Raw genomic sequence first — 22,898 nt, forward strand, 5'->3', positions numbered from 1 at the left:
CACTGTACAACAAATGAAAAAGAACAAACACAAATGCATATAACCTTTTCTTTGCATTAATCTGAACCATGTTTCTCACTTTGTAAGAGTCATTTTTACTACATGTTTATTCTCAGATGAAACAACATCATCATTCGTCCGTATCTGGTTCAGTTTTGGGAATCATAGCACAACCATTTTGACCAGGAGATGATGTTCTTGGGTATTGATTATAATAATTCAGGCACTCTGAAGGTAAATTGTCAGAAGTAACTCAGTGTTACTGCTGACCTTTAGGGGTGTACCCTGCCTTTCGCCCTGTGACAGATGGGACAGCCTCCAGTCCCCCTGCCCGCCACCTGGAACTGGGAAAGTGGATGAAAAATGCTTCTCAATACTGAGCATTTGATACATGTTGTGTCAGTATACCTAACACTTTTCAGTTGTAGCTGTTCATCAAACAATACCAAAATGTCATCTCAGTCCTTTTTTTTTTTTTTTTTTTTTTTTTTTTTTTAGCGTTTCCTGATAATTCAGACTTACTGTAAAGATTAATCACTTGATATAAGCAGATTACTCCATTACAGAAATCAGCTGTTCTTCTCAGGGTTGGTTCTCCAAAAAAAAGGACTCCCTTATTCATCTCTTTGATGCATCTGCTTTTATCTGTTATGTTAGTAGTAGTTATGACATCTTCTGTCTCTATAGGTCTACTCATCCAAGGTAAAAGTTGTCCTCTGGGATGTCACCTCCTGTTCTCCCTCATCTTTCTTTCTGCACTTTAGTGAATGTCATTCCCACTAAGAATCCAGAGAAAGAAAAAGAGAGGATGAGGGGAAAGAAAAGGGAAGGGGCTTAGGGATACAAGACGGAAATATCAGAGAGAAGAGATGGAGGACAAGAATTGAAAAGAGGGTATGGTGATATCACTGTCTGTGCCAATGGAGAGACTAGGAAAGCTCCATGAAAGCGGTTTGACTGTCCAACAACTGAGCCCCACACTGCTGATAAGGGATGATGAATAGAATAGTGATGATGGTGGGGGTGCCAGTGGATTGCTATTTTTAGATGCATTCAGCTTGCTCGCTGTGTGTGACTGCATGTGAGCAATTAGACGTTTCTTTACGAGGACGCTGATTTACACGCAGGTAATCTGTGCAGGCTCGTGCGTGGCTGCAGCACTGTTAAGTTGAATGTGAAGGTATGAGAGTGTGCCTGTGTTTCTCACATGGGTGTGGATTTAAGCCACGTGCCGTTTGTGCTGACTACAGAGTCAGGGAAGAACTGCAGTGAGGAGCTCAACGTGCCCTCTTCATGAACGGCTTTGCAACAGCTCATCGGTGTGTGTGTGTCAATACTGCAGATAGATATGTGAAAAAAGACTGCAGAAAGAGTGTAAGAGTGATGCACCGTAAAAGGCGAGAAATCAAAGAGAGGTGTACATGCAGTACAATTGTGGTCCTTATACAGTGAGTCAGAGTACATTTTATTTTAAAGAAAAAAAATACAGACTTGCAGTACTTGTACAACTGCTTAAATTACTTAAATGACAGTTGACTTGATATTTGTGATGCTGAAACTACCACTAAAATGAACCAGTCACTCCCCAAAGTACCGACTGTTTGTTGTGTTACTTGCTATGTTCAGTTTTACATGTTTTGAATGTAAAACTCTTTTTATTCTCTTTGCCACAGAAAACAAACAAAACAGTCATGATTTATTCAAATTAGTTTCAAAAACAGATTGCCACCCTTTGATCTGTTTTTCATCTTCACCAGCTGATCAGTAAAGCAATCCAATGACGTCTTTCAAACACATACCTCCTGCCGATTCAGTTACGAGCTGCTCTTTTGCATACCTTTGTTGTTATCTTCTATTAATCTGTCTCGATTTCCTCTAAAGAATTTGGCTGCATGCGAATCCCCAAAAATCTTTATTGCCCATCATTTCAAACCCATCATATATCGCCTAATATTGTGCACTTAGACTCTTTCACATGGGCAGAGGTCTACTAGAAGTAATAAATGCACTAGCTTTGTATGGCTGTCACAGCTGTGGCATCGCCCTGAGCTGCAGAAATGTGGGCCATTTTTTGGGTGATTTTGTTGTGTCCTCCTCTCAGACTCTTTTACAGCTTGATGATATTTCTAATGTAACATTGTGCGTTTTCATCATGACTCCCTGTGTGTTCATATCCTTGCTCTCACACATGCAGAGAAGCACAGAAACCTTTACCAGTGGCAGCAGTACTGCAGCCTCACAGACATAAAGCAGGAGTTGGCACATGGAGGAGTCTCTCTAAAGTCAGACTGGTAACAGCAGGAGGGACAACTTTTGTCTCACCTCAGTACGTCTACAGAATATTTCTCTCCTTTCCTTTTCAAAATAGTGTTTCTACACTCAATAGACACTTTATTAGGTACGCCTTTCAAGTACCTTTTATATCAATATTATTGTGCACGATATGATATGGTACAGCCCTAATGGACACGGGCAGCAGTTATACTCAGGTAGGCTGTGGCATTTAAACGATGCCCAGTTGTTACTAAGGAAGAAAATGTGCCCCATGCTATTAAACATCCACCAGCAGTCTGAACCATTGATGCAGGGGGGCATGGATGGATATTTTCATGTCGTTTACTCCAAATTCTGACCCCACCATTCAAATGTAGAAACAGCAGAAATTGAGACTCATTCGACTGTGGTTCAATTTTGGTGTTCCTATGCAAACTGTAGTCTCATTTTCCTGTTTTGAGCGGACAGGCGTGACACCCGGTGTGGGTTTCTGCTTAAAGGGTCCACCTCTTATGCATCTAGAACTGTTCTTTTACATACCTTTGTTGCAGTCTGTGGCATTTTCACCCAGCTGCACCTGGATATTTTATCTTTTTTGGACCACTCTCTGTAAACCCTAGAGATGGCTGTCTGAAAAATCCCAGTAAATCAGTAGCTTGTGAAATACTCAGACCAGCTTATCTGTCACCAACAACCATCGCCACATTCAGAGTCACTTCAATCACTTTTCTTCCCCATTCTGATGCTTATTTTTGACTTTGATTTTCATCTTGAACAGGTAATTATGTCTTTTTAAATCTATATTAAATTGTTAACAAGAAAGCTAGTTACCAGCTTTGTGGGAATCCAATCAGTGAGTAAAAGTACACAGTTGATGATAAAGCTGTCAGGAAGAGTATTTGTGATAATTCACTGCTATATTTTTTATCTTATGAATGAACCATACAGACAAACACAACAATTCAAATGGCGAAAGCTTTCCGTCAAACTTGTAGGTGTCACATTAAAGCTTTCTGAATGTAATTTTCTTTCCCTGTCACAGTTTCTGATGTGAGAGCTCGGTTTGTAGGCTTTTCTTTCTTTGAAAGTTTGGAAGACAAATCAGTTTTTCTGTGGGGTGTGACAGACTTAATGCTTTGTCTCTCACCCTCATAGCTCACTGGCTGCAGTTTTTGTCCGTTTTCCCTCCTGAGAATATTACCCTTCAGATTCAATTTCCCCAGTGTGAATCTAATCAAGGATGCTCACAATAAAGTTTCATCTTAAGAGCACTGCGGCGGCCATCTATGTCAGCTTTTTGCCTGCACTCGTATTATATGAACAGTCTCAGGAGTGTTGAAAATTCCAGATGCCAGGATTTACTTTAGGTGCATTTAAGTTGTGTTTGGTAAAAGACAGAGCTACAGCATGTCTGCATGAAACCTTTGTGGCTCCTGAGGGAGATGTGTGATATCTGATCATTTACCTCAAGTGATGATTTCCTGGAGTCAGGCTTAGATGTGCAGAGCAAAACAGGTGCAGTTCTCTTTAATAATGATGAGTCTGAATGTTTGAAACACTTAAAAAAGTTCCTCAAAACTGTGGGTTCAAAACATATTAAATATTCTATTTGTGCAGTGACCATATGTGTGTTTACATGCATGGATTTACTTTGTCTGTGTAGTCTATGCGTGCGTGCTGAAACAAAAAAATACAGTCGTGAGATGGAGAAAGGGCGACTTGCTACAGCTAAGGGGTTTAACAAGCGTTACATGTAGCAGCGATAGAGAGAGCATCCGTCTCTCTGTCCCAGGAGGAAGCCACAGAAGGTGATAGTGCAGGTGTGACAAATGAGCGCCAAATCCTCCTGCTCTGTTTGGATAACTGCTGAGCACAGGTGTACACACGTAAAATATATGCACACATGAATAAGAACATACACACATACTCTTAGAAAATTGCAGCCTAGTATTTCTTCCTGTACCAGCGTGTGAGAGCAAAATGTGTCATTTTTGCATATTAAACTTTCATTAAGTTAGTTTTTCCTCTGTTTTGCTTCAAGCATATTATAGAGCTCTTTTGCCACTAAATGAATCTCTGCATTCACCAGCTAGTTGGTGATATTTTCTCTTTGTTAGCATGCCACTGGTTTTACAGCTTCTCCTTTGCACAGGGATATACAGCTTTATGCGGGGATATCTTTGCCTGAAAGCACCTCATAATGTGAGTAGCTGCTCTTGTAACCACGTGAAAAATTGCTGACACAGATAAATCCAGAGTTATGCGTCTCAGTGCTGGAAAACGTAGCAGGATTTTTTTTTTTGTCTTTTTCTTTGCTTTTTACAGCAATTTTTAACTTTACACCGACCACCTGTATTTATCATATTTCTTTTTTATCGTCTATCATTTCTTTTGCTTTGCGTTGCCTCCAGACTTTTCTATTAAAATGCATCATTTGACCACATTTGATGAATAATGTTTGATTATAAGCTGAAAGCTTCAAAGCTGACAATGACCTCAGGCTTTTCAGTAACGAAAAAAAAAATCCAATCTTATTGGCATTCAGTTAGAGACTGTTAGATGCTCCGTGTGACTAGACCATCGCTGAACTGTGATGCATTCTGTCCGGCATTGTGACGGCTGTGCCCTGGTTTAAAGACCTAGATCTATTGTCCATGCTGATGTCTGTGGTACAGCTGCAGCTCCCGTTGGTTTAGTCTTGGCATCGCTTTTTGGCTACACTTATTAAAGCATATAACATTCATGGTACACTTGGCAGCGGCGTTCGCTGGAGTGGTAGGTGGTTCTGTTGAAGTGTTGACGTGAGCCTGGGTAATCCACCGGCTGCTCCGCTATGCATGTGCATGGCTCTGGGCTGGCCCCATACAAAAGAGCAGACCTGAAAAGCATCATAATGAGGCACAGGCTGGAAGAAAAGGCATGTCTCTTTCCATTTCTGTGAGCGAAAAGAAAAGAGCAACATAAAAGAATAGAAGACAAGAAAGAAAGATGAAAATAAGCCCCTCAAATCCAGGATTTTGGCTGCGCTGTCTCTTTGAATTTATCTTTTTTTTCCATGCATGTTTTCTATTATGGTAATGAAATGTTGGATATAAAGAATATGTGATGGACGAGCAACGGCTTTCAGTGAGAAGAGGAAAAAATAGAAGGGGAGGGGTATGTCATGTCATTGATAAAACCCATAATCTCATTTAAAATAGCTTCCCTTACCCTCCCATTATTCAATTTTGTGTCTTCTTTGTTTTTATACCTTCTTACTTTAACAGAACTTAAAATATTACAGTATTCATTACCACTGCTGCACCAATATAATTATTTACATTAGAAATGGCGCTGTCACACGTACGAGTGCTCAAAAGGTTGTTTCTTGTTACAACAGAAGCTTCTACTAACCGCCTCAACAATCCCCAGAGAAAAAAGAAAATTAGGAAATAAAACAGAAGATCAGAAGATGGTGCACTTTGTTTCTTCTGCAGAGGACATCAAAGCAGTCTGGAGTCTGTGTGCTGTGATCTTTCTTTCTTAATCTTTTGTAATCTTTTTGCTTTGATGACCTCTGACCTCCATAGGGACAGAAGCAGACGGGAGGAGAGGAGGAATTGAGAAGGTGTGGACAGAAAGGGAGACCTTCTTAGTGTGTAATGCAATCCAGTGCAATTAAATGTGACAGTGAAGGCTAGGTCAAACCAGGAAAACACAGCTACAGCACATGGGTAGCTGGGGACCTTTTCTTAAACATGCAATAAAGCCTTTTTTTAACACTTGGGTTGCACACAACACTGATATAATTTCACCTTATGAGGTCGATAATCAGTCACAATCATAAACCTCTGCTTTTTTAAAAATCCAACAGCATTACTGATTCCTGAGCTGTGTTTGTGTCTGTCTTACTCTCCAGTATTTGCTCTTTTTTCATCTTTGTGAAATCTGAATGTGTGAGTTAAAAGTTGAAATGGGGGCTAAAGGATTTAGAGAGTGACTTTGATCATGCTCACACACCAGTGTGCACCAAACACAGACAGAATATGAACCCAGATGGAGCGCTAGATAGAAAGTGAGGATAGAGGTGAAAGGTGGAGGGGACTGCACCAACCTTTCCTTTCATCCCACCTGGCAGTTCCACCTGTGTCCCTCCAGAAAGTGCCTCTCTTCTGCTGATGGAGCTCAGGCTAGTTGCTGCTGGGCACAGAGCTGGCAGTTCCCTGCGATGCATTATTAATCAGGCTGAGATCTGCAGCACTCTCCTGTTCCTCCTCTCTCGCTCTTTCTCGATGGACTTTTTACTCTCTTACTCTGGAAGACTCCTCTTCTATATCTGCACTCATTTATGCTTGCTAACATGTAAAACCTCTTGCCCGGCTCTTTCAAGCAGCAATGTTTTATTTATTTGTTTGGAGGGGATTATAAGATTGTCCTTTTTTTATAGAGCAGCAAAAAAAAATCTAATGACAGCATTGCATCACTTGAGGATTAAGTTGTTTTGTAAGGACAGCGCAACATATATATGTAGTCAAGTTAAAGTTTATTTGTATAGCACATTTTAAACAGCTTCAGGTGACCAAACTGGTGTCCACGCGATACAAAATATACTATATGTATTACAGCCACTAACAACAACAATTATACATGAAACCTGGATCTGGGAATATTTAAGAGCAGCTGGTTCTAGATAACAAGGGATTTGCGAGTGTGAGTTCTGAGACCATAAGTAAAATAATAATTGGATCATTTTATGACATTGTTAAGCATGCCTTTCCCTCTTTAATAGGAACACAGACAAATTGGTGATATGGCTGATTGATTTTAAAGGAGCATATTTGCATTGATTCATGTGGCCACTGTATGCAAAAATTTTGTATTTTATCAGCCAGCCTTACTGGAAATAGCTGCAGAAAGAAAGTGATTCTAAATCTGCTTAACCTTTTCAGTGCATTTTCTAAGGTTTCCTGTTTGTTTGTTCCCACTTCTCTACTCTCCGTTGAGCTCCACACACCAATTTCTCCTCTTTAATCACCTGTGTTGTTTATCACATCTCATGTCCCCTATGCTTTCCTGCTGTGGTTGTTTAGATCGTGTTGAAACCAGAATCGGCGACCAGATAAATCAGGTGTCTTACGGGATTCCTAGAAGCGCTCTGCCATCCGCCACCTCAATGAAAATGTGCTCTTGTTATAACTTTGCTTGATTGTTTGAATTATTTAGTAGAGATCCATTTAGTTTAGATACTGTGTCAGCCTTTCACAAGGAACTCTTGGCCTACTTTGACCCGTGACATTAAGAGCTTGATTACTTGACATTTATTCTGTACTCGAGGATAATGGGCAGGAAGGTGGACGATCAAGAGAGAAGCCGCTGCACTTCAGGACCAAAACAAACGGGAACAATGAGTAGCTCTTTTGAGAAAGGTACTTGCTTCCTAATGAGTCGGTAATTTTCTCATATGGACTATTTTCACAAAGAGATACTGAAGCTGTGCAGATTCACTGAGCACCAGAGATCAGCTCTTTATGTGTAGCATGCTTATTAAAATGGAGCAAAGCTTTGTGCACACCAATTCTCTGCTGAGTCTCAAGCTCAGTCAGTTATATAGCATTTCAAATATGCTAATAATGAGACTGGCTGCTTATGTTTGACCTTGACTTGATTTTGATTTCATTATTTTTTGAAATCGGGGAATCTGAGAAAATGCCGTTATAGTACAAGCAACCTGGTTTTTTTCTTTACGAGTATAATGATTAATTTGCTTCTGTTTTTGTTTCCAAGCTTTAGTACACAAGCCATTGAGATCATGAAGTTAAAGAAAAGTTCATCTTTGAACTTTTGAGTTAAATGTTTCTTCGGTTTTCTTTATTTTGAGACTTTCATCATTAAGACTCATTGTGAAGTCACAGTTACCAAGATGTGAGTGAAAAAAAATTGAACATGGGCAATAAACAGCACGTTTTTGTATCGTCTTGTACTAAAAAGTACAAGAAGAATTCATGCTTTATTATCACTGTGACTTCACAATTCAGGTTTTTGGGCTAAACTCGAGAATTTATCTGCAGATTGTGAGAAAATTTAAGTGATTTCATTTGATTCAAAGGTTTAAATCTCAACCTCCTGTCGCTAGGGAAAACCTGAGATGGAGAACGTTTACCTTCAGAGTGACAGTTGTTCTTAAAATGTTTCAGAACACACAGCTTTTACCGTGAAGGTAAGCTGTCTCAGTTTCCAATCTGTGCTGTGCTCTTCACAGTTTTCACTACCAGTTAGCAAGTGGTATGCAAATGTTTGCAGACAAGTTGGCGTCTTTCATAGAAACTACAGCCAATGAAAGCAAACAGCCAAAGCAATCACAAGGACGTTTTAGGTGCAGCGCCACATACCACTTTTCCACTGGTTTCACCTAACAACTGGTCAGTGGATATTAACTTTCCCCTAGCAACTGGTGGTTACCATGGTGTCTCTGATCGGTCACCAGTAGGCTTGCGTGACTGATGCCTTAACTGGTTGGTGAAGCAAAAAACAGTGACAGTGCAGTTCACTTAAGCAGTCATCCGACTGCATAAACAGTTGACATTTTTTTATGAATTGTTGTATATTTAAAACCTCTTCCAGTTCACGAGATGCTGACTCTGTAAGAGCCTGTGTGGGAAAGTAACTGGAAGTGCAGTGGACCAATCTGTGATTGATTGTCATCATCTGCATCATGTAAGTCCATGAACAGCTGACTAGCCATCGTTTAGCAGATGTAGTCTATATCTTTGTCTTGTTCATTTAATGGTGTCATTTTGTCATCTGACTGTAAGACGTTGTACCTCAGTAACCTACGGTTACAAATCACCTTTGGTAACAAACAAAACAATCATACAGGGAATTTTGAATTATGTTTGCAGTGTCTGTGGATTTAACGAGTAGATTCACGGTTTCCATACTTATCTTCTCTTTAATACAACGCTTTCTTGGACTCACAGTCCTTTTCCTTTGGCTGTGGTCATAAATTGTATGATCAGTGCTGCCTCGCCAGCTGACACTGTGGAGGACAATCTGCAAATGTGGAAGGGTAACAGCCTCCAGAACGACTCTGCTCCAGTACTCTTTATCATATAGAAAGCAAATAAATATCGACTTTCTCTTTCATGACTCAAATCGGTTGTCTTCTTCTGGTCTTGGAGTTTGATGTAAAGCATGCTAAATCCCGAGAGGCTGCTAGTTAGTTGTTCAGAGACTATGAGTGTTGTTCCTTTATTGCTCTAATCTTCAGCGTAACGGTTTGAGCTCCCTCTGCGTGTCTGTTCACTGTCCCGTGGCTCCCAGAGGCTCCACAGCAAGTGGCCTGTTATACTTACTTATCAGTACCTCTCTCCCCCCTCTGCCTCAGTCTGTCTACCCTACTCCTCCTCTTCTTCCCCCTCAACTCCTTCAACTCCCCTCTCGCTGTCATCACTAGCCGTCTGCTACTTAATCCAATTATTCTTCTAAGCTGACACGCTCAGTAACTCACCACAAACTCTTGACGCCCCTGTGCATCAAATCCACACATGTACACACACACAGACATTAACACATATGCAAGCAATCTCCTCCACACCTGCTTTCCCATGTATGGCCTGAGACCAAGCCCCGTTACGGCAGTTATATTTTATAGCTGGCTCAAGCAAAGCGAAAATTACAGTGCCTTCTGGCTGCCTTTTTCTGCTAGTTTTTGTCTATTTTCAGGTGTCCTAACAGAGGCTTTGGCCTCTGCTGTCACCGTTTGATTCACTATACCCTTGAGCTGGCTCTGTCTATTCCTGTGTGGTGCCCTCCTCTTCCCTGCTATGTGTTTAACAGTATCTGTCATTGCAGTCACAAAACCTGATGGAGAAGGTCCTGACCCCTCTGTGTCTGTTTGCTTCTCGTGTCAAATATTCCTTACAAATATGACGCATGAGGAAAAACAAACAGGTTTTATCCTTTAAAGGGATTTTTTCGCATGCTAGAATATGGGTTTAAATTATAATCATGGTTAACACCAAGTTACAGTATAAAATACATTTGGACTGTGTTTTGATTTTGTATTTAAAGTCAAGTTTGCACTGGGGCGAGATTTGCAGGAGCCAGTCTACGTGGTTAGGCTACAGATCTCTTGGAAGTCAAATGGGTTTGTTGAAGGCTTAAACAAGACAGCCGCCCGGGAGTGTATTTTGTGTGTACCCTCGTATGTGGTTATGTAACACCCTCACTCTCCCTCTCTGCGTTCAGTATTAAAGGCAGTTTATGCCGACAGCCGACAGTTTATGTGCTAAATGCCCATTGGTATGACAGCCTGCATCACTGCATCTTAAAAACTGTAAAGTTGCTTGCGTAAAGTAAATAGTAAATGTGCAGTAGCAGCTATGACAGGGTAATTAATCCCTGCATTCTGCGATTTCACCCCATTGCATATTTTGACAAGTATTTCTGCCACACGGGGCAGCAAGCCTCGCGAAAGGAGCTGTGTTCGGTTGTTTTTGGTGCTGACACGACAACAGTCGAGGGTAACAGATGGGGTTTGGTGCATGCGTATGAGATCCTGTATGTGTGTTTCAGGGTGACCGGGACTAGACCGGCTGCAGTATGTGCTTGATTTAAATGTTAGCTGAAGGAGTCTGAGCAGACGTCTCGCTGTCTGTCTGTCTGGAGAAGTTTGGGACACTGTCTCTCTTATTGTACTTTGATTCTCTGAGAGGAGCAGACAGTTGTCCTGGAAAAAAAAACAAATGTTATCTGATTATCTGGTCAAGAGTTCATGCAGTTTTGTTGGCTGTTTTCCTAAATTACTTTTGGCTGAGCCACTCTTGCTGTTTCACACCTTTGTGGATTTACTGATGTATCTGTGTTAATGTGGGGGCGCTCACACTGTCATTGGTGTCTTTATGTTATTTTTCTTTCTGTGCTTAAGATTGCTCGGTGTCTTTTCCTGTGGTGTTGTGTTGTACGGCACATACTCTGTGTGGTTACGCATTTCTATATGAACATTCAGGGTAAGTACACTGCAGTTTTGTCCCGGTGCCACTCGCACAAGTGTGATATGAAGGAATCCCGACTCACTCCGGTGTGTAAGTTGCAGCTCTCCCACAGTGACGCACTCGATCCATCTGTGAGCCAAAAACCACCAACACCAGACCCACCTCCATCGCCATCATAGCGGTGTTGCCTACCTCCCACCTCGTGTCGTGCTACATCTCGCTCATACCACTCATTGTAACCTGGCCTGTTTCCCACAGGGGAGTTCTTTCCTGGGGTTGGGGTGGGGTTTGACAAGCAAGGTGGGATGGGATAGGTTGGGGCAGGGTGGGGTTGGTTTCCTCGTCCTCCTCTCGCTCCACCTAGTTTTCTCTCCGTGTCTCAATTTGATGTTCACCTGTTCCTCCTCCTGAATCTTTTGATCATTTCCTTGTCATTGTTTTCTGTCCGTGCTGCTTCTCCTCCTCTGCCCTCCCTCTTCCTTTCTGTCTCTCCATCTCTGCTTCTCACTGCTGCGATTAACCGGGCTCTGTCTTTATGTCGTATGTCCTTTTAGGCCCACGCCGTGCATCGCTGGCTAATCGATCAGGACAGTAGTGTGAGCTCTGAGATGCCGGATGGCCAAGGAGTATGGCACTATGATGATGAAGTAAATATCTGCAACACGTATATCTGGCTTTTCCTCTTTCTTTATATTTATATGTATTTATATATATTATGTATTTATGACAACTGTTGTATCTGTCACTTAAAGTTTGTGTCACTGTTGTTGCTCTGCTGTTGTTGTTGTTTTTTATCTTTATCTCTCTTGTTTCTTTTTGTGATGTGTTGCTTTATGGTACTGTAGTTCTGATTCCTTTGACTTTCTAGTGTTGCCGTTGTGATGTGAGCTGATTCAGTCAGGTGTCGTGGGATCAGGCTGGAGCTTTTTCTTTGTTCCTGTCTTTGCTTGACGTATCGTACTAACGTGCTGTTCCTAATTTATTTGATTTGGTTTGTTATTGTTTTTGCGTTCCTTCTTTTCAGTTAAACGTAATACATATAACCTTAGTGTGTATTTGTGTGGATATTAATCTGGATATCGTCTCTGTGATTTCTCTGAAATTAATGTTCTCAAGCAGCATATTACAAGACAAGAGTCCACGGGGAAAATATAGCTTTGATGTACTTTTCAAATGCTTCATACGAGTTACAAATAGGTATGCGCTTCCTGCTATGAAAAAAAAGTACTTTGCACAACAGTTCACAGTAGAGATAACAGACAACAGTCCAAGTATTTTTCCTGTGGGTTCTTCTGATTTCTAAAATATGCTTGTGTCATTCTGTGTTCGTGTTTAGGGTTAGTTTAAAGTTCGTGTGGGTGTGTGTGAGAGCGAGAGTGCGGGGATGTGCTTTGGTCGGGAGTTGATCTCTTTGTTCTGTGAGTTTGTGTGCATGCTTTTCCGTCCTTGCATGGCTTCGATCTGTGTATTAGAAGAAAGTCTGAATGTCTGTCCTGTGATGTTCCTGTTAAGTGCTGTCAGTGTTGTGGTCTTGCCTGGTTGCCTGCCTTTGCCCGTGCCTTTGATGTGTCAGTGATGTGTATTGTGTCTGTGCGTATTTTATGTGTCACTATGTTTGTCATGTGCTGTTCCTGTGTTTTGTCTGTTTTTATCTGTTTAAACAGTCTGGGATAGGTTTGCCCAAGGTGTTATTGCACCACATCTAGTAGATGATCTTGAATCCGTTGTCACTTGTTGGAGGAAAGATCATCTAAGTGCAATAAGGCTGCTGGGAAACTTGCTCCAGACGACTCTTGCCCCTGATGATTTCCCCTCAGATCCTAGCTCCCCCTTGCTCCCGTGTGAAATTCCTAAAGCTATTCTCCTTACCTCCATATTGCTCCCAAACACTTTGGAGCACTATTGGGTTACCCTTCACAGAAACCCAGTTAAACTTTTCTCATCTTACACAGTTAAGTACGTAAACCATTTGGAAGTGCAGCGACTTAAGAACAAATATATTTAAAAAAAAACAAGGTGAGCTGAGCACATTGAACACCGTCAAGAAAACACACCATCATGAAAAGCAGCCCAGCATACAACAATATGGAGTCCTTCCCTTGGTTATGCTCTTGAATGCGTGTGCACTGGCCAGTTGTATTTTTCCTTTATTGTTTTGAATGTTCTTTTATCTTTTGTTTGAATGTGTGAAAGCTGATATTTTATTTATTTATTTCTCTCTGTCACAGCTAGAAATATATTGTTAGGTTCGTAGTCATTGTCCATATAGCGTTGCGTTTATCTGGTTATAAATATTACCACTTTGGAAAAACCTGGCTTACGTAAACATAATAATCATCAAGTGGGTTGTACAATAAAGAGTTCCTAAGTCTTTTTGGGAAGGGTTAGTGTGATTGCTGGCTGTAAGCATGAACATTTAAGCACCTGTTACCTGAGTAAAAGTCTTCTCACGTGCCCTTAGCTATTGCATCAGAGGAAAGCAGTAGTGGCATAAACCAAACTCCTGCAAAAAGATGTCTGCTTCCCACTTATCAGTCTCTAACACTGTAGATCTGAAAATGTAATAAAACTGACAAAATCTAACAAAGCAACAAATGTGAGGATTTTGATTATTCAGGTTCTAAACAACTAGTTTGTTTTAATCATAGACAATATACATAAAAGTCCAATAGAAAAAACTCATTTTTGCATCTTGGCCACTGCTATGATGATTTTTAGGAGTCAGGAATTCTGGCAAGCTAACACATAAAGCTTTATTAGCGATTTGCATCCATATAGATCTTGTAACTGCATGTGATGATCATCACACAGACAAAAATATATACAAATAAACATCCAAATATAATAATAAAATTTCACTAGCCAAAAGTGGAGCACTCATGTGCAATTAAAGATATAGCAAGCAATAAATCTGGCCAGGTCATTGCATCAAAAGGCACTAAAAGACACCAAAACCTTGAAAAGGTCCAGTTCAGCGATTCCATAGTTAGTTAGTGAAGAAACCTATCAGAAGCCTCACAGCTTCAGTCATCTTTGCTAGCATCTGCGTGTTTGTCAGAACAGCCACTCATCTATTATTGCACACTTTAAGAATGAATTTTAAGCCTGTAAAAAAAGGCCAAACTGTAAACACATTTCTGCTGTTATGTTGGGCCTTATAACATCGGTCTGAGTCACGTTTGGAGGACATTTGAAAAACTGTCTTAAACATAAATGCAAAGAAGAGAAATCAGAATTCACTTTTGAGCTACAAAAGCAAGACTCACAGCTACAATAGGTTAACTTGTTTAGTGTTAAACATGACATAAAGCCTTTCTCACAGTTTGGCTACAAGCAGCTTCTTTTTCCCCCCCAATTTTGTTTTTGTAAAGCTTTGCTGGTGTGTAAAAATAATTCTTGCAACTGAACAACCAGCCAATGAAATGTAAAGACTTTTTACATTCTGGGTGAACCAGAATAACTGCTTCTTTTATGCAAATACTTCACAATTAGCAGTGAACTGGATGTGTGTCATATATTAAAATCATAGTAACTTTGTTTTATGACCTGGTCAGACATAGTTTTAGCACATGTTTAATCAGTAGAACCAAAGCTACAAAAATGAATGAACCTACATTGTATATTGCTGCAAGCTCACTCCAGCTAGTTTTGTTCATAGCTGTCACCCCAAATAAGTCCAAAAGCATTAAGCAGCATCATGCAGATTGGCTTGGTGATATAAAACTCAGACAGGTCCCACAAACCATGACTCTTACCCTGAGCTGATGTAATTTACAAAAAATCCAGCCCTTCATCCAGTGCTCCACCCTACCCTGCCCCCTCCTGTACACAGATTTGTGAAATGTCAAAGGTCTGTGTAAAGCCCCAACCCTTGTGCCACCATTGATAGGGCTGGGCCGGGCTGGAGAATATCCCTTATCATCCCACAGCTCTAATTACCCCTCAGTGAGTCCTTGGAGACAGATGCTCAGAGAGCCAAGCCCCATTCGTCACAGTACGGCTGCATTGTAGATTTAATATGAAATAAAGCAAACTATCACACCCTGCTCTGTCACATAAATTCTCCTCCGTCTCAGTTTCTTTTTTCCAGCTGCTCCCTGGCCCACTGTAGATGTAGACTACATTAGGAAGCCCATTCATATCCAGCCACCAGCAGTTGGCTGTAATTTGTTTCGGCTAGGGGGGCAAAGTGTAATTTACATGTGAAAGGCCATGGCGCATTCAAATATTGTAACTCTGGTTTTTGTCCCAGGGTTACTGATACCAGCTTCACAGAATTCAGATTAAAGGTTTACTGCTATTGTGCCAGACTGCAGAAGTCGTGTAATGTCTCAGTTGGCCTCAGCCCAACGTTAAAGAGGAGACAGGAGAGCAGGACTCTCCTCGTCTTGCTGACCCATTAGGAACTGATCATTTCTGGCTTTTTGCTATAGTGAGATCCCTCACGGGAGCAATCTGGCCTGTAAAGAATACTTTCAGTGGAGCCATACTAAGCTAGGTCACTACTGAATATGTATGTCCCTCATCCAATCTTTTATAAATCAAAATGTTGTTTCCATTCTACGTAAGTGTAAATATACATTTCTGACAGGATAACCTTAAGGCTGAACTTTTAAAGATTTAATGAAGCCAGGACCAGATGTCTCTTTCTGCTCACACGTTTTTTAAAACTTTTTTTTAGCTTAACCCCACAATATTACACTCCTCTGTTTATGGGATTATTTGCCTTCAAATGATGACTTCCATAACTCAAATACCTTTACCCACTACTTCTTTTTAATACTTTTTTTTTACATTGGTTGGACTTTCCAACTGCACTATTTGTTTTTGTTTGTGTCCATTTAAACCCAAAGGCATCTTAGATATCATCATCACTATTTATATGTATTATTACCTGACAAAAAGACAGTGAGAAAGAGAGAATGTGAGCAACAATTAATGTGCATGCATGCGTGCATGTGCATGTGTTTAAGATGAATGCGCAGAGTGCATGGTTAAAGGTGGAAGTATACTCCAAAAAGAAAATGCCCGCTGAAAGCCCTCTGAATTCAACAGTTTGTTAGATATGCTTTTATACACAGGAGGTGTAATGGTGGGCACAGCTTCCCCGTCCTCAACATGTACCCATATTCTTACTTCCACGCTGTCTGCATTATCAGTGATGAAGACCTGGTGACCTGCCTAAAAATAGTTCCAGCAGAGAAAGACTGAAATAAAAAGTGAAAAAGTGAAATACATATATATACGTTAACAATGGCCAGGATACATCGCCTCAGCGTTTCACAGACAGAATCTCCCTGTTTGACATTTTCACGTGAACCCCGTTAATGTTCAGCGCAGACCAGGGGAGGAAATCCAGTCTCTCTGCTCTCTACACCAGTGATATTCAGTCATTTTCATATGGTTTCATTTGAATTTACAAACAGGTAAAACAGGCTATAGCTATACCTCGACAGCTTTTAATCACAAGGAAGTAAATAAGATGCTCAAACAAATTCAGACACTCTAAGTGCATTTTGTTATGCAGCATTTTATTTTCATTCATTCATCACCATAAAAATATCTTAATAAACACAGTAGATTGTGTCATTAAATCAGTTCCTGTTATTGTAAAACAGTCTCTTCCTGTATTTTAGTTTAGGCCAACTCTACCAGAAGTTCAAATTAAAGAGCCAAAAAAAAGTGATTTGACTTACAGATATCTGGTTTAAGTTTCAGAATAAAGTTGTTTATAAGTACAAGTTCTGAAGTATAAGTTCTGATTTCTGACTCATTTCTGATGTTTATGGCCACCTCAACCTGGTTCTTCAGAAAAAGGCAAAAGGAGCTTGATGGAAATTTGTGTCTGCCTTGGGCCCCTAATGGTTTGGGCAGAGTTGTATATCTGCCACATTTGATTGTACATCCAGGTTTAAATGCACTCACCCTGCTTTAATTACCAGCATCTCTCAACACCCCCAAATGTTGTAAGAATATATATAAACATCTAAACTTCCCTACAAACATTGTTTGATGATACGTTGCACAACATTGTTCAGTTTGAGTATACCGCTGCCCGAATTGAATGCTTGCATTATGGAAGGTTGCTGTGAGCTACGTACACCCCTCAGCCACAACATTAAAGCTACTGACAGGAGAAAGAAATATCAATACTTCAGTTTCGGGAAAATGCGTCTCCTTTTGCTTTTATGCAGATCTTACTTAAATATATGCCACCAACTGTCCACTTGTACCAAGCAGAGCCCATATGGCAATGGCAGCAGCATTTCCCAGCAGAACGCTGACCTCTGCCGCAGCCTAAAAATGAACAGGAATTAAAGTTAGGACCGAGAACCCCAAGTATTGACCTAGCTTCAAGCTTCTGAGATCCTAATCCAACTAATTATCCCCAGGAACGTCAGAACAAGCCGAATACAAAAAGGCCACAACCCATAACCCACAGGATCCGAATGATCAGCTGCCAACATCCCAGTGCCTGGCACAGCAGACACCCCCAGAGGTCCTGTGGACCCGTTTTGGCAGTATGATGGGGGCTGACACAATATTAGGCAGGTGGTGGTTTTAATGTTGTGGTTGATTGGGGTATGTGTGTGTGCTGAATGAAAAGGGTGTGCGTTATGCACCTGCATGTAATGCGCTGTGGGTGAAAGTGTGTGTGTGTGTGTGTGTGTGTGTGTGTGTGTGTGTGTGTGTGTGTGTGTGTGTGTGTGTGTGTGGTGTTAATTAATGCAGGTATTTCTATGAGTGTGTGAGTGTTTGGATCTGTAGATGTAAGGCAGTGCTAAAGTTGTTGAGTAGAGGCAGCTGAGTGATTGACTCCAGCTTTAAAAGACTTCTTTGGACTCCACTTGCACTGATTGATAAGAGCGTCTCCCTTAATTGCAACATCTGTCCCCTGAGGCAAGATATTAAATGCTGAAGTGGAAAACGACATGATAGACACATCAAATATGTATTCATTTTTTAATCAAGAGCAGCCTGTGTATTTGGGTATGAATGGGTCATTTACTGCTGTTGGCAGTCGCTCCACCAGTTTAGTTTCAATAACATAATGACAGGAAGTTTATGCATATAGAGTTGTGGGTGTCTGACTCAGCAAAGCAATGCAGATTATGCTGTCATACTGTCAACAAGACTGTGCAACAAATGAAGATGTTGTGCACAAATCCACTGCAGCACAGACTCACTGACGCTCCCAAGGCGTGTTTATTTATCACCGGACCCCTTTGTTTCCGCTTTGTTGCGCACCTCTTGCTCTTTCCACCCATCTCCTCTTTCATCTTTGGATTCTTTGCTGCTTGCTCTCTCTGGGGTGAGGAATGGGACTGATGGTGCAAGGCAAACCGAAAACGAATGTTTGGAAATGTCACTGTCCCTGTACAAATGTTAATGACATGCTACAAGACCTAGACCGGTTTAAAACATACCCCAGTGCAGAAAGACACGGGCAGTCACTGTGTGCCTCCATTTGCATATAATCCTTTTTAAAGTGTATTAATAAATTATTTTGTAATTCTACTTTTTTCAGTCATACATTAACTGAACTCATTTGGCTGAGTTTGGTCCTTTTGTTATGTAACCATCTGACATACCAGGAAATTAAATGGAAAACAGAAGAAGATATTGCAGTAACAATCTAGCTAGGTAGCTGTCACAACAGTGTAGTAACTATGCAGTTACCACATAAACAATATACAAAGTTTGTTAAAGATAAATTTCTGAAAAGTAACCTGCTGATTTGAACGGTATTTATGTCTTTGTATGAGTTAGCTGATTAATAACAAGAAATTGCCCTCTTATTATTGTTTTTATTATTTTAAAAATGGCTTTAGTTTAGTTTGCCTACATAAAAGAAAAATGAAAATCTTATTGACACATTGTAACCTTCATCAAGAAAGCTCTAAAATAATTAGACATTAAAGACAGAAGCTAAGTAACAATAAAATGTTATGTAGTGTTTTACTTCTTGCTCTGCTTCTCTTTCTCAGAGGAACAATGGAGTTTATATTCTTCAGGGTCTTACAATCTTATTGCGTTATGCCCAACTCAAATTGAGTTAAATCAGCATTGGCAGGTGAACTCGTCGTCCTGGTGGGGTTCGTATCTTGTAGTTTCAGGACAGTACATTAGTTCTGAATAGAGTCTAAAAACTCAGGCCACTTCACCTCTATGTCTATTAATCAGACTGATTGAATTATGGTCTGGCTGCTCGGATTCTGTCTGAGGCTGACTCAAACCCAGTAGTGAGTGATGGTCAAGATGCTTTATTTTCTCAGCAAGAGCTCCGGCACTGCGTACATACAAAACAAGAGAGGGAGACATGGAGAGTTGTGAAGACATATTCTCTCCACAGTGATTCTCTTTCTCTCGCCTCGTGCACATCCTCCCTCTGTATTTCCCTGACTCTACTTGTCCACTTATGAAGATTAATAGGAGCCCGGTCCTGTGCTGACATATTGCGGCTGTCATTCTTCTCTATTGCTTTCATCTTTTCTGCTATCCTTCCTTGAGTATTTCTAACTTCCTGTTTTTTGTCTTCCACAGGTCAGTCTGGCTTTGTCACATTGAGGTGCATGTGCGTTTGTTCAGGTGGCCGTACGCCTGACTATGTATGTATATGAGCGTGAGCTACCTATGCTGAATTAAATAGCTCTTTTCTCAGTTCAGAAGCCAGGCAAGCTTAATGTGTGGAGGTGCTGAAGTACAGGATAAGCCACTGAATGTGTGTGTTTTGTGTGTGTACTTGTGGGTGCGTATGAGAGAGAGAGACTGTAAGGTTTTTGCCAAGGCTGCAGTATCAGCCCAACCCACCCCATCCCTGATATGAAGCTGCTACTGGCCAAAGCTGCAGAGCATTGTGCTGCCACTAGAGGGGCATTACAGCATTCTGAACCTGTACAACCTTACATAGAAATAGCATTATGTTGGAATTCAAAGAGAATATGGTATAGAGTTTTTCATTATGACTGATAATGTACTTGTTTTCTGCTTTGAAAATGTTGCCTTCAGAGAATGCATTTTGTTATTTTTACTTAGAGATTTTTTTTTCTTCTTTTTTTCCAAATGAATCCTCTCCGGTTTCCACCAGTATAGTTCCTACTGCTATTGCTACTTCATATGTTTGATCCTAAAATGCTAACTTTAGGTCTGTGGTGTGAAATAGTGAGAATAGGTACAGACTACAGTGTGTGACTTTTTTTCTTTACAGTTTTTTTTCTCTCTGATCACTGTTCTCTGAAGCATCAGGACACGGGCAATAAACCACCACAAGCACCACACGTGGACAGTCGCAACCCTTTATCCTGCAAACAAGAGGAGCGTGACACAGGGTGCAGAGGGCATGTCTGTCTCCAACTTAAATCAACCCTGTTACAAAACAGCAGTGTGGCCTGAGCTCGATAATGACCTGAAATCACTCTCAGTTAGATCTCTACCTCTTTAAGAGAATAAATAAGAATACATCTTTGTGCAAGGGTGTAAGAGTTACAGCCTAGATGGGGACTAAATGATCAATAACACAGCTTTAAAAACTCTCACCTGTGTTAGAAATAAAGCACAGCAATGCTTTACATATATTTATCCTTGTTGAATCCTTCATGTGTTATTAGCTTTTAAAGGTTGAGGTCTATGTGACGAATCAAATGGGATCATTTTGTCTAAAATAAGGAAGTCCTAGAAAATGCCAGCGTAGAGGACATAAAGATCAAATTGTTTGGAAATCACCTATATTGGATGGGCCATGTTTGCCGCATGGATGATGACTGGCCAATCAAACCCTGATAAATGGGCAGCTGGCTGAAGGGACAAGAAAAGTTGGTCGGCCACTAGTTCGCTATGAGGCCACCTGCAAGAGTGCTCTTACAGATTTAAGCTGTATGGTTAGTAATCAGAACAGATGAGTTCTGACCCACAACATCTGTCACACAGTTGTCTTAAAAAGGAAGAAAAGTCTTGCAGGAAAGCCTGCAAAGCACCACAATCAAAAATCCTACTATAATACCTCATAAACTATTGACTACTTGATTGTCTTACTGTGTCATGAGTAACAATGACACTTTTAAGCTGACTGCACCTGCTGAGAAAAACTCAGGTGGGTTTCATCACTCACTTAATTCTGCCACACCTTTGGGGAAAAAGTCTTATCAACAAGGATCTGAGAGGTTATCATTCTTCCCCTCGTATAATTTGCGTTACTCTCTGCTGGCTTGGCAAGAGTACGCTGATGTTAGAGTTGCAGTCCCTTTTCTTGGAGAAGCATGGGATAATTTGTCATGTCTTCATGGGCATTAGTACTCGTTGTCCATTGCCTCAACATTCTTTTTCACTGGAGCTCTCGTCACTGTCCAAACTCAATTCTGTGGACAGCACAGAAGTCCCACGTGATGTTTTTGCCCAGGTCACGGTCCAGTGGTACTGAGTAGTGTATAGCCTCCTTTCTGCCATGCCCCCTCCTTCATCTCTCCTACTAGCATTTATCTCTCTGCATGGTTTTGGCAGCGATGTGCTTTTCCCAGCATTTAGCCAGGAGAGGGAGAGAGGAGGGGAGAGGGAGAGAAAAGGAGGTCCTTTCAAGCGAGGAATGACGGACGCTTTATTAAAAGAGGCAGGGCCTTTTGAGAGCCTGGCCCCTCCGTGCTCCCCCCCACCCCTCCACCCCATGTGTCTGGCCCCATTGTCACTGGGCGGTGGCAGCAACCCCCCCACCGGGCGCTTTGTCACTGTAAGTCACCTCGCAGACTGAAACGGACCCACTCGGAAAAAACACACCCATTCGCCACAGTAACTCTGCACTATTCTGGTATTCTGCCTGGTCTTAGAAAAAAATTGATTGTCTGGCTGTCACAAAACATACAGGAGACACAGCGATGGGCGTGACATGCGGGCAAGCAGGGACAGGAGAAAGGAGGGATAAAGTTGGGGTGACACAGAGTGTCGGGGTGCAACAAATGTGAAAGGTGGAGGGGACAGAAGAGGTGGACAGCAGAGCAGAGTGTGATGGAAGACCGAAAAAGGGCACGAAACGGGTGGGGTACATGAGAAAAGTAAGGATAGTTCAAAATATGAGTGGAAATGGAGCCGAGAAGGAACACGGATGGAGGCAGGAAATCCACAGGCAGAGTGTGGGGGTGCCCATTTGTTTTCGACTGCGTGTGAAATGTGTGTCCTTAGATACAGGCAGCATTCCTCCAGAGATAAACCCCTGGGCCCCCCATCCCCTCAACCCCCACCCTACCCAATATCTCCACCCACCATGCTTACTCAAGTGTGTGTGTCTGGGCGTGTGTATATGTGTGTGTGTGTGTGTGAGTGGTTTTCGTGTTTACGTTGGATGGGGGTCTACGTGCCCTGTACCGCAGCACTTGCAGGGGGCAACAGAAAAGACAGCTGTGTGTTTGAGAGAAACAGAAAACGTAAGAAAGAGAGAGTGGAGGGCCAACAGGCATGCCAGTCAAGAGCGTCACTTTTGGAGTGAGTACACAGACTCTGCTGTTCTCTGTCTCACCTTCTTCTTGCTGCACTCGTACTGTATCTCTTGTCCTGTAACTATTCCTGTCTCTTCATATGACTGTATGTCTCTCTAATACTCATTCTGCTGTCTTTTTTAATAGCATTTTGCTCTACTGTAAAATCATTGCATTTTCTCAGCTGTAA

At 41.3% G+C, this 22,898-nt stretch overlaps 1 protein-coding gene across 14 annotated transcripts in view; it reads left to right on the plus strand.

The window, feature by feature from the left end:
* The window catches only part of ank1a (ankyrin 1, erythrocytic a), an 88,619-nt gene that overhangs the window by 22,639 nt on the left and 43,082 nt on the right, over positions 1–22,898 (plus strand). For 12 of the 14 annotated variants that reach the window (XM_040019563.1, XM_040019562.1, XM_040019564.1 and 9 more), the window contains exon 3: positions 11,801–11,893. The exons of 1 other annotated variant lie outside the window; for it this stretch is intronic. In XM_040019563.1, the coding sequence (XP_039875497.1) occupies positions 11,801–11,893 (93 nt within the window). Of the gene's footprint in view, positions 1–11,800; positions 11,894–11,923; positions 22,716–22,898 lie in introns of those variants that run through there. One more of the 14 variants, XM_040019571.1, reaches the window with a different exon arrangement.

Source organism: Simochromis diagramma, unplaced genomic scaffold, assembly GCF_900408965.1.
Source record: "Simochromis diagramma unplaced genomic scaffold, fSimDia1.1 OVJJ01000822.1, whole genome shotgun sequence".
NCBI lineage: Eukaryota > Metazoa > Chordata > Actinopteri > Cichliformes > Cichlidae > Simochromis > Simochromis diagramma.